General features: G+C 35.1%; 1 protein-coding gene across 1 annotated transcript; it reads right to left on the bottom strand.

Moving 5' to 3' along the window:
* Positions 1-195: 195 nt before the first annotated feature.
* On the bottom strand, positions 196-10,764 carry LOC133864328 (uncharacterized). Its single transcript, XM_062300627.1, has 13 exons — positions 10,472-10,764; positions 8,823-8,896; positions 7,457-7,534; positions 5,607-5,682; positions 5,161-5,225; positions 4,735-4,836; positions 3,320-3,409; positions 3,056-3,130; positions 2,902-2,934; positions 2,688-2,768; positions 1,411-1,476; positions 878-922; positions 196-794 (listed from the first exon to the last, which is right to left on the bottom strand). Exons 1-13 carry the CDS (start codon positions 10,512-10,514, stop codon positions 576-578), a joined length of 1,047 nt encoding a protein of 348 aa, XP_062156611.1. The 5' UTR covers positions 10,515-10,764; the 3' UTR covers positions 196-575.
* Positions 10,765-12,536: the final 1,772 nt, after the last annotated feature.

Here is a 12,536-nt window from a genome sequence, read left to right as displayed (position 1 = left end):
TTAGTTTCTACCTTTTTTTGTTTTTTTATTCTCAATCAAAAACATTAACAAACAACCCAAACACAAAACACTTTCAAAAACACAAAAACAATTTTAATCTTTTTAACACTTTTTTCAAACAAAAAACAAAAAACACGTCCACGGTTAACCCATTATTTGATTTCGTACCTATATAGCATTCACATCTGAGACCAATTATAGCAGGCTAATATCATTATCCCTGGGGGTCAACATTACATTAACAGACAGACAAGTTATGCTTAATTCTGGAAACCTACCTTTATTTGCCAAAACCTATCTTTCCAGCAGCCCCCATTCTATAGACGAAAAAAAGAAAAACCATATAATTTTAGTTACACATCAAAAAAATAATCGTAACTAAATGGTATACATCACAAACAGCAGCTCTACAAAATTCAGTACCCAGTCCGGTATCCATTAATTTGGCATGGGCACAACCTATATTTACTGGAGGGCTTGAGGCCAGCCATAACTAATCTCTGAAAGCTTTATCCCAAAGCGAGAGTCCAATGATATTATATAGATATTCTAATCGTGATCGACACAAATGATCCTCACGACTGTTGACTACGTGAACGCGATTCTTCTACTACTGCACTTGTTGCAGAACGTGTTCTTGTCAAAAATGAAGCACTAAAGCCAGGAAACCTGAGCCCGAACAGACCAGAACCTGAAGCCCCGTTACTTGTGTCTTTGCGGGCATGAACCCCTTTAGTACCCTCACCACTGCTTGAGGCTGAGGCCTCAACCACTTCTGAAATTCCATCAATATCCTGAAAACCGATTGGAAACATTTAGACAGTGGATGCATGAAGAAAAGAAGAACGCAAAGCCAAAAATAGAAGTCAGGGTTAACCTGTAGACCCGGTAATGAGACAGCATTCAGCAAGGGGCGTTTAACCTGAAAAGGAACACATCTCGTGAGGAGTGCAGAAAATTAAGTCATGAAAGAGCAGCAAATCTCTTTCTGTTGTTCAAATCGCTCAAAGGGAGGAGCACAAAAACTGAAGTCTTTCTTCAAGAAACAATGGGAGTTCCATACGAGGTGATAGGAACCCAGAGGCAACTCTCTGTTGCGCAATTCCAAGGAGAGGAAAAGCCAAACATGAGTTGAATTTTTTTAAAAAAAAAAAATCAAAATTAAAAATCAGCCTAGACAAATTATCACTACAGACCTTTTTCTAGGACCACTTCATAGAATACAAAAGATATTTCCTTTTTTTCTTTTGCTTGGCAAATTCTCTCATGCACTTAAAGGGAATAACGAACCTCCCGCCCCAGCCACCACCCCATATTTATGGGGTTGGAGGTGCTGTTTGGCTGACAGAAACTTAACAATAAAATTTCATTCTTTGAACCTTTGCTTTAAGGAGTACAAAGTTTACAAACCTGCTGAGATCCACCAGAGTCTGAGGACAGTGGATCAGGCGATAAAACAGGAGGTGAAGATCCAGTCTGCTAAAGCACATATAGAATGTAGTCAGAACGATTAATATCAAGTTAGGAAACCATATCAAGAACATAACAAGCACCTGAAGGTTGAACAGAATCTAGGGCAAGACAAGTGAACAATGTAGTTGACATCATTTTATATATTTACATCTGTTGAGCAGATTTTCTAGTTCTTCTTCATTAGTATTATAGCCAGAATAGAGGAAAAGATAAAAACATGTGAAATAAACCTTTTTGCAATTCTAAAATTGAAGCAAAAGACAGTTAAAACAGCTAGATCAAAATTGAAAACCAAAAACTGTTGTGGTGGGCTAGAAAAGCAGTAGTAGAAGGGGAAGATTTCACAAAAGGAGACCCCTCCTTTCTCAACCTCGTTTTGCAAAAATACAATGACCCCCACCCCTTGGGGGAGAGACAGAGATAGGGGAAGGGAGGCAGGCAGAAGATGTGTCCAATAAAGTTGGGGGCAATGCTTATATCCAGAAAAAACAGCAGGAAGTTGGCATTCCCATGTACAAATGAACGTGGGTGTTCATATGTGCATCTGAGATGAGACTTGACATAAATGAGTTCTAAAGCATCAGACTACTTTAAACGTTTTCTAATCAAGAGAGTGGAAGACAAACTCTACCCTTGATGAGGGTGTAACTGGCAGTGGTTCAAGAGCTGGCCTGAAAAAACTGGATGAAGCCAACTACATAGTTGAAGAAAATAGTCAATATGGGACAAATGGATTATATAATCTGAAAAGAATAAAGATCTAGAAGATAATATCAAGCTTTGTGTGTTTGTGTGAATATGGAATACACATACACATATTCATATACATACATAGATACATACTAAGAAAGCACCATTGAACCAATGTATATAAACTCGGATGGTACAATATATACCCGTGATGAGGGAGTAACGGGTGGTTCAAGAGCTGGCCTAGAGGAACTTGAAGGTGATGCCTGTAGATTTTAAAGATCATAGTTACAATGGGGCAGAAATATACATCTGAGATTGTGAGGCTCTGAAACCAGAAAAACAAAGAGATTCTGGCTAACAATAATAAAATTTAGATACTGAACATTCAATGCGGGACATGGTTTGACTGAGTAATGAAACAACACAAGTGAACCACAGCAGTAAGTATTGACATATAATTGTTGAAGCACCAGACGTGAAAATGGATCTGTCAATATCATATGGAAAAGTTCAGTTCATGCCTGAATACTTTCTGTGATTCTGCCATTTTGCATGCTCCAGGCATAATTACACAACCTCCTTACTCCTTCATTTGTAAGATCCTAAGCACACGAGCCATGGCCATCAATCACGATAAATCAGATTTGTTGGCAGAAGATAACATGCTACAAATCATCAGTATATAAACATTACTTCTACAGGGAATGTAATTAATTTTGGTCACTCAGTAACTACCTGCTTCCCTTCAATTCTACTAATCTTATTTTCCTGAGGAATTAAAAAAAGAAACAAAAAAATAATTAGACTTCAATTTCACATGCAGAAGTAAACAGACAGACATTATTCTATACATAAACAATTTTTAAAAAAAATAGTGAAGATGACTCACCAGAGTCTGGACTGCATCATGAATATTTATAACATCCACACCAACAAAATCTGTTCTTTTCCGTAGTTCAGAAACCTATGTGAATTAATAAATGGCTGTGTAAATAAAGTTGAAACAGAATCCATAGGACTACCTAAATTACTAGCTAAAATTGGGCCAACCTCATTATACCTAAGTGAATTAATAAATGGCTGTGTAAATAAAGTTGAAACAGAATCCATAGGACTACCTAAACTACTAGCTAATTCTCTAAGCCGTGCCTACCTCCTCTTGTGTCTCCGCAGTAATTGCTGCACATTCATCCATAGTAGAATCCATGACATCCATTCTTGAAGATATTCCCCTCTTGGTGGCCTGGAAAACAAACAACCACTACTATATAAGAAATTTTTCATGTCTCTATTTCTTATAGAAGAAATTAACAAGATATTTCCAATACATGACAGGAATTAGGTTCATGGAATTTCCTTAAATAAAATGCAGAGTTTAGAATAGCATTACTTAGAAACATTAAGAAATTTTTACAGTTCTTAGATTGACAATGAGAAGTATTGCTTAGGGGAAAAAATGGGACAATGAGAAGTATCTCCACCAGCATAATCAAGTTCAACATAATCCACTTAATCTTTTCAGCAGGTTACACTTGGCCTCGCAATATAGTTCAGCAGAAGAATCATTTTATGATATGTTTGAACTAAGTACAAAGACAATAATCAATCCCCAAAAGGCAGAAAACAGAAGTAATATTTCTGGCAGAGAAACTAAAAAAAGAAAAACAATCCTTTAATCTAGGAGTACTAGTAGAACTTCACAACCTGACCTCAATGCATTAGTAACTTCCAGGGTAATCTCATAGTGATTTGCATGACCTTTTTAATCGTGCTACTGATTTGCATGACTTAAAATGTAATAGGAAAATAAGAAGCATCTCCACCAGCATAATCAAGTTCAACATAATCCACTTAATTTTTCAGCAGGTTACACTTGGCATCGCAATATAGTTCAGCAGAAGAATCGTTTTATGATATGTTTGAACTAAGTACAAAGACAATCATCAACCCCCAAAAGGCAGAAAACAGAAGTAATATTTCTGGCAGAAAAACTTAAAAAAGAAAAACAATCCTTTGATCTAGGAGTACTAGTAGAACTTCACAACCTGACCTCAACGCATTAGTGAGTTCCAGGGTAATCTCATAGTGATTTGCATGACTTTTTTTTATCGTGCTACTGATTTGCATAGACTTAAAATGTAATAGTTCATTCTGTCATCTAAAGCCAACAAACAAGCCTATTTGATGGGATTGGTGGTCCAAAAGAATTTCCAAACAGGTCGAGGACCATCAAGGCATCAAGTATACCATGAACGAAGAACAAACAAACAATATGTCAAAGAACAATCACAAAACAAATAAAATAAAACCCCTCAAAGCTCACCATCTCAAGTTTTTCATGGTCAGATGAACAAAAATTATCATTTAAATAAAAATGATATCGACAAAAGAACTATAGAGTATATTATTATTGGGAACAATGAAAAATTGAAATTGATTCCCTGGAGATGATATAGTTCGGTGATTCTGTCAATGTGCAAAGTACCACCATTTATTCTTAGTGTTTATTGAACAAGTCTAGATGTTATTATGAAGGAAAAACAAAAAGAATTTAAGTGAAAAACTTGCCTGGATTGATGAATAAACAGTCTCAAGCTGTTTAGCTATAGAAGTGCAAGCATCAGATAAACTACGCCTTGACGCAAACATCATATCAGGGAGTTTCCAGCCCTGCAATCATACAACAGATGCACTCATAACTTCATTGGTAACTACAAGGAAACAGAAGTAAGACATACAAATCAAAATAGCACTCAAATATTTCATGAGAAGAGGGAGGACAGAAGGGGTACGGAATGACAGACTCATACATCACATCCTAGGAAGCACGGACACATATAGAGGACATGGTACAATACTACACAGATATGCTAATATGACAATCTCTTTAAAAAGTAGGATACATCAAGATTCTTTTTACATGGGCATATAGTAAGATAGCTGCAGCATCATATCACATTTTACAATATTTATACAAGGAATAAAAAATATTACCTTCCACCAAACATAGCCATATCCTAAAACTACCACAACGACAATTACACCATATTTGGCACCACCTGCACATAGTAAAAATAAAAGTCATATGATGCTCAGAAACTACTACAGAGTTAAAACTTAAAATAAGCAGTAACCACAATCATATAACAGACGGTCCAGTACAGCTAACTCAGACTTCCACCAAACTTTTTTTTGGAAGTTTTTAGCTGGAAACTAATGCACATCAACAAAAGGAATTCCAAACTTGGTTACCAAGAAAGATACTATCTGACGCTCATCATATGTCCCCATAATTGTACTTCATTTTATGGCGTAAGAAATAATATTGACGTTTGGCATAAATTCTATTGACAGCAGTTAAGTTGAAATATAAGTTGCTAATCTAGATGATAAATAAAGAAATCTCCTTTAGAATGTACGAGAAGGTGTATAACCACAACCTCTTCCACTCGCAGTTACAATTGTAATTGGTGTATTTGATGCCAACATTTGCAACTCCTGCCGCAAGCTGTTAACCTGTAGAAATCAAATATTTGCTCATGAACTACATATTCAATTTATAAAAATAAGGATCCAAGAAGGACAAGGTAATCTATTTCCTGAAATGATAAGCAAATTTGACAAACAAGAACATAATGAGCTTAATAAACCCTGCTGAAAAAAAAAAAAAAATCAATTATAACAAACATGTTGTGTCCATACAATTAGCGACAGGAATGTGAGGTAGATGGCTTTGATTTGTATGATTGTTGGTGGTCCTCTGGTAGGCCAAGGAGAGCTGCGGTGTGGAAAATGGTGCCTACGTGCCTCTATCGATTAGTTTTAGTGATTTTCTTTTTTGTTTTACTCTTTCTAGTTAAGCTGTTCCTTTTGTATACTTCATGTATACTTAGGAGCGCTTCACGCTTTCAATGAGATTGGTTTTATTACTCATAAAAAAAATAAAAAAATAAAAAATTGCAATAGGAATATGGAAAACTTAAGTTTCTAAATTACTTAAAAATTGATCAATCTCCCCACGGGAATTCCTGAAAGAAGTACACAACAAATAGAGTAAAAAAAACTTTAATATGTTGGAATGAGTAACAAATACGGCAAAAAATTAAGTACATTACAAAGTCATAAACTAAAACGAAGGAAAAGATTAGATAAAAAATATTGTTGAAACCCAAACTATGTGCAAAAACACAAAATTTCAATACTGAAGTTCTCCCATTGAGGGAAATTAGAACCAGTAAAATTAAGCCAGAAAGTGTGCAGGCTAGTTCCAAAAATAATAAAATAAGAACAGCCTTGGATCTATCAAGTGGTAGACCAGAAAAAGAAAAAATATATCTATCAGGTGGCTAAAATCCAAAAGCAAATTGAGCATAATTCAACCACAAATTGAATGCTATAGATGCCATGGAAGCACACAAAAATCCCCAAAAAACTAAGACATGTGGAGACAACAGTATAAATACACACACACTAGCCTCTCAAATAACACCACGCGTGTGCCCCCCACTCAGCACAAATGTGATTTTTTGTTTCTTTTAAGATAGAGAGGGGGAGAGAGAGAGAGAGAGAGAGAGAAGAGGGGAAATGGAAGAGGAGAGAAAAGAGGGAAGGTGGGCCAAGTGATACTTGACCACTTTGAAAAAGCAGGGACTTCTCCATTCTCATTCAGGGTGATACAATTAGGACTTCTTATAAAGAAACAAGAGCGACTGCTTTTCCCAATAATGTATTTGAATGCAAGGACCACTTTGAAAAAGTAGATTTTCTTTCAAACATTTTTTTTATAAGATTCAGACTTCTCCATTCTCGTTCAGGGTGATACAATTAGGACTTGTTACATAGAAACAGGAACAAATGCAGTCACCATGGTCCCAAGAAGTAGCGTTGACCATCAATTTTAGTCTCTCTCGCTCCCTCCCCCCTATATTAGTCACGGGTGAATTATAAGTGTAGGTGAGTTCTTTTTTTCCCCCCATTTTTTAGGCAAAATTCCAGACACAATTCCAATACCACAAGATAATCTATATATAACTTTCTATTTAATTTCACCAGCCAAATTTAAACAGGTGTAGCACTGAAATAGCCAGAAATATAACTTTAGTCGAAAATCATACTCAGGGGAAAGCTCAATATAACTGACTTAAGTATTGAATCTGCATAAGGCACACATCAACCACAATAGAATATACAAGTTAACAGCCATTCTCGAGCTTAAAAGAGCCCCATTATACTCGACTACATTTATAAATGATATCTCCAGAAAATATAAGATCAAGATTCAAATGAAAACCTGAGCCATTAGAGAGTCACCCCGTGGCTTATTAACTGAGGGGGGAGAATTATCTTGTCTAATTTGCTTCAGAACAATCTGCATTAAAAAGGAAAATCACCAGAAGAACCTTAAAAATGAATGACATGCATAAAAGTTGATTAAGAATTCAACACATTTTACAACATCTACAAAGAAAAACATAGTGGTAAAAACAACATTCAAAGTCAAGACTGACAATTGGAGTGTCCTGTGCCTCCAGAGACCACAAGACAGGCTCTGGACTATCCTAATACATATAGCATCATGTATATGGGATCTCAATCATATCTGAAAATTATGGAACTCTATGAAATCCAACATAAATATAAAATCCATAACATCAACCAAGCATATATTATCATGGCCAGAACTTTGCCTACTTCCAAATTCTGAAGTACCATTTTTACGATTAGCTTCGCAGAATGTTCAAAAATGCCCTCATAATATTTAGAGGCATCATTACCGATCCTGGAAGTAAAAATCCCAATTCAGAAGAGCAAAGCAAGCAGCTGGTTCGTTGAGTTGGGCCTCAGATTAGTAGGCCCAATGACTAGTCAATTGGTTTTGGTCTATCTATGATTATTAAGTGTTCTATCTATTGATTATTAAGACCCCACAGTCATTTAATTCAGGTTCTATGCATGCTGCTCTGGTATAAGTCCCAAGAGTTCCAAGCCCCTTTATAAGGCCTTACTTGAATGCAGTTAAGCCTAAGAAGGAAAGGATCAGTTTTCCTATCAGGAAAACTTTTTCTTCATAGCAAGACTCCAAACAATTGACAGGCAAGAAATTGAACACACAGGATCATATACTCCAACAAGGTCAGATAAAGGAGGTGAACTCCTATGACATTCCCTACTAATATTCCACCCACAAGCGAAGCTAACCTGTTTTAATGTTCGAATTTAGAACCAAAAGTAATCACTATAAAATATCCATTTTCCTACACCAAAATTGTACTTTTTTTGAAGTACACCAAATTTGTATGTATTCCAAGGCTGCATCAAATACCGATACCAGAACCAAGATATAATACTTTGAATGCAACATGTCACAAAACATGATTACTCTAACAAAGAAAGAGCTTAAAAAGTCAGTTCATCAAGCAAATATGTGCAATCCTCCCCAGAAGAAAACAAAGTACCGAAAAAAGGGAATAGTATTCTTCTAACATGTACTTGGAAGATAGCAGTCTCAATGTCAATTTTTTTTTTTTTTTAAGAAACAACATAATTGATTAGGAAGAAAAGGACATCCCCCTGTCACATCTGAATTGAGAAACCTCAGTGCAGTTTCTAAGATATAACAAAAACAAGAACTTGAACACTTATAGTCATGAAAGTACCTTAAAAGCACCTGAGACATAATCAGATACAGTTGACACACGTCCTTCTTTTGCAAGCACTGAACCAAGAAGACCTAAAAGACATAAAACAAAGTACTTGATTAACAAGGAGTTGCTTTCATTTCAGACACAGCTAAAATAAATCTAAAATAACACTTTGATAATTCAAGAAAGTAATGCCACAATAAAATATTAGAACAAAAAAATATGACTAGTATGGCTAACTGCACATCAATTCTTCAGTCCACTATTTAGCTCCAAGTGCATAGAGGCCAGAGCATATGAGACCTTCAAATAATTCACTAACACATATATGACAATAACCCTCTGGATAACATTATACATCTGCTATACAAAAGGGAATGGGGCACGAGAGAGCGGGACATGAAAATTGAAATGATTTTATTCTCGTACACAATCAAACATTTCCTAAACTATTATCATTTAATGCCCATATGATTTCCTATCCCTTTACATCCATATGGTTGGCCACGAGGTTTGACCAACTTTCCTTCACAACCCACAGAGCCAAATGCCTTACCAGCTGATATTTGTTGAAACTTGCCTGTAAATACATCATCAAGTAAAACACCTCCAACCTACAGGAACATCTAGGATATGTACCTTCAACAACATAAAATAACGGAACCTCCAATCTGTAAAAAGTTATCTGACATTCTATTTTGCCTCCAGAATATGTACACTACAGGAGCGTATACGTATAAATGATTCACCTCCAAATACCACTTTATACTGCTAGAGTTCTACAATAATTCAGAAATTCTTCCAGTTCAATATTCAGCACAACCACAATGACCAGTGATGGAACCAAGATTTTTTATTCGGAGAGGCCAAAATATGAATGAGGGGTCAAATTTAATTGTAATAGGGGCCAAACTTAATTTTTAAGCCTAAAAATGGATATATATATCTAACTTAATAAAAAAAAATTAAAACAAAATTTTAAAACCAAGGGAGGCCATGGTTCCCCTTGGTCTATATGTAGTTCCGTCCCTGACATTGACTAAACCCGCTTCTACCATACGATTTCTATAGTAACGAGCTTGTGTTCTTAATCGGGCAATAAGATTCCAACCATATCTTTAGCCACGTGACAATTTCTAGAATAAAAAAGTTCAGTTTTAATCGGACAATGAAATTCCAAAATCCAAACATTTGAACTGGAAACACAAACTCTTTACCAAACACCTCATTTGAATTATGCTTTTGGAAATTTCAGTTGTGAATTGCGTTTCAAATAGACAAATCAGGTGCTCAATATCAAATGAAAATAACTAAACAGGTACTCAGTGCACAGTAACTGCTCCATGTTACGAAAGCACAAAACTTGCCGCGAATCATCAGTTCTCAACCGAAGCAACAACACAGTAACACGCATTTTGTTCAATGTGACAGTTAATGGGACACAATAGGATCACCCACTAACAACATATACTCAAATTTACAGAAAATGACCAATAAGCTTTTGTTTATTGCCTAGGGTTTATCAAAAACCCTAAATTTTCCACTTATTATATTCCCCCGCCCCAAAAAAGATACACTTATTGTGACACACACACACACACACACACACAAAGATCGAAACGAATTCGAAGTTCAAACAAAATTGGGGAAAATCGGAGACGGACCTGCACCAACGAGGATGGTCAGCTTCCCAATAGGGAGAGCCATCGCTGCCGATATCTATATATGGTCTTCTTGGGGCCTACTGAGGGCGACGGCACGGCATTGAACCCTCCTCTGAAAATCGAAGAGGCAAGCGTCGAGTTGAGGGAAGATTGTTGGACAAGAAAAGGTTTGCTCTTTCACTCTCTTTCTCTCTAAAGTCTAAACTGTGAATAGATTTGGCAATTAGCAGCCCAACAACCCTATTTGCGAATTTGGTAGCAAGTAAAACGAGCCTGGTGGCGTTGTGTATATCAGTAGAACCTTGGCACTAACGAATATGCTTTGTCGATCTTCTTCATTGAAGTTACGCAAATACCCTTGTATAATAAAATTTCGTTTTTTTTTTTTTTGCCCTTGTACAGTATAGGTTCTCTATACCCTATGTCACGGAATTACCCTACTATCTTAAAAATTCATTAATTTTCTCTTTCACTACCCAATATAATGCCCATCACGTACACTTGCAGTTAAGCAAGAACATAACACAATGTTTGGATAAAAAATTGGATGTAGGACAACTGATCAGGTGTTTAGGTTTTACTCGAACATTAATACAGTATAATCTTGTAATTAACCGTGTTCGTTATCTAAAAAAATATTAAATTACACCTCTATTTTTTTCATTTGTGGACAGGATGAATATTACACGAACTCTATATGTGCGCCACCATATATGATCTTGTACACGAAATCTGTCTACTTCTTCAATATTCTTGTATCACGTTAAGAGAGTTGATCTTAATTTGAATTGTTAGATGTTTTGGCCAACAGCTAGATCGATTAAACAATTTGATATTAAATATTTTATAAATTGTAAATGTATTAATTTTTTCAATAATTGGATTCTATCGTACTCTAGTAGCAAACATCTACCGCGTCTGTGGTGGTTAATTATTTCAATAATTGGAGACACAATGGTCAAGATTTTCCTCCTAATTTTCACCTGTATTCTCTAAATAGCTATAATAATAATGCCAATCTCAATATAATTTTAATGTATTAAACTTGTCAATCAAAATCAAATACAATTTAATAATATAAGTATTAGTTTAAAAAAAAATGCAACTTTTTAAATCATAAGTTGATAGTTAAGATTCGAGCTAAATCATTGATAATAAGTGTAATTTCATATGCAATGATAAATAATCTATCATGGCTAAATATCTATAAAATAGAGATTTCTAATTAATATATATATATATATGATTTCATGAATACAAATAAAATCGATTGGAATTAATATCAACTATTGAATTTATGTAAGTAAGATAATTAAATCGCATTGTCACGTACAACGTTTAGAGTCTTAATTTTGACCATTCTTGTGGCAGCAAACGGGACACGTTGAGCAGCCAAGGAGCATTAGCACTGTGGCGGTCATGCCGTTGCTGGTGGTCGATCTCATCCTCCCAGGCACTAAAGAGTTTTTGTTTTTTTTTTTTTTTTCACGAGTAATCTTTTGATTACAAAATAAATTCCATTAAAAACTCATATTATTCTAAAGCCTTTTTTCTAATTGTAAACATCCATCCTCCCACAGACTTCTTTGTAATAGTACTACAAATACATACATATATATATATATATATATATATATAGCAGAATTTCATCGTAAAATTAATATGGCTCGTTTTGGAAATTATAGTTTCATTTGACAATGAACTTACGATCTTACAAGTTTAGACTTATAAAGAGCTTAACTGAATCAATATCTAATAGTAATTGGGATTTTGGATCAATGGGCATTAGGTCATTAAGAATAAGCATCAAAGCATGCACCATGTTACAAGTTTGAATCGCAGAGGGGGTGATTTATAACCTATATTCAAATACTTTGGTATTATTTATGAGCATAATGTTGCGACGACCTATAAAGCCGAATTAAAATAAATGGAATGTCGTTGAATGTTGTAATTTATAGACTGGATTAAAATCTCTTGGTATTATAAAATGTTGCGACCTATGCGCTGGATAAAAATGGTTTGATATTATATATGAGTATATTATTAAATCATTGAATACTGA

The sequence above is a fragment of the Alnus glutinosa genome, chromosome 1, assembly GCF_958979055.1.
Source record: "Alnus glutinosa chromosome 1, dhAlnGlut1.1, whole genome shotgun sequence".
NCBI classification, from domain to species: domain Eukaryota; kingdom Viridiplantae; phylum Streptophyta; class Magnoliopsida; order Fagales; family Betulaceae; genus Alnus; species Alnus glutinosa.
Note: the sequence above shows the minus strand (reverse complement) of the source record. Positions and strands in the feature narration are given on the sequence as shown.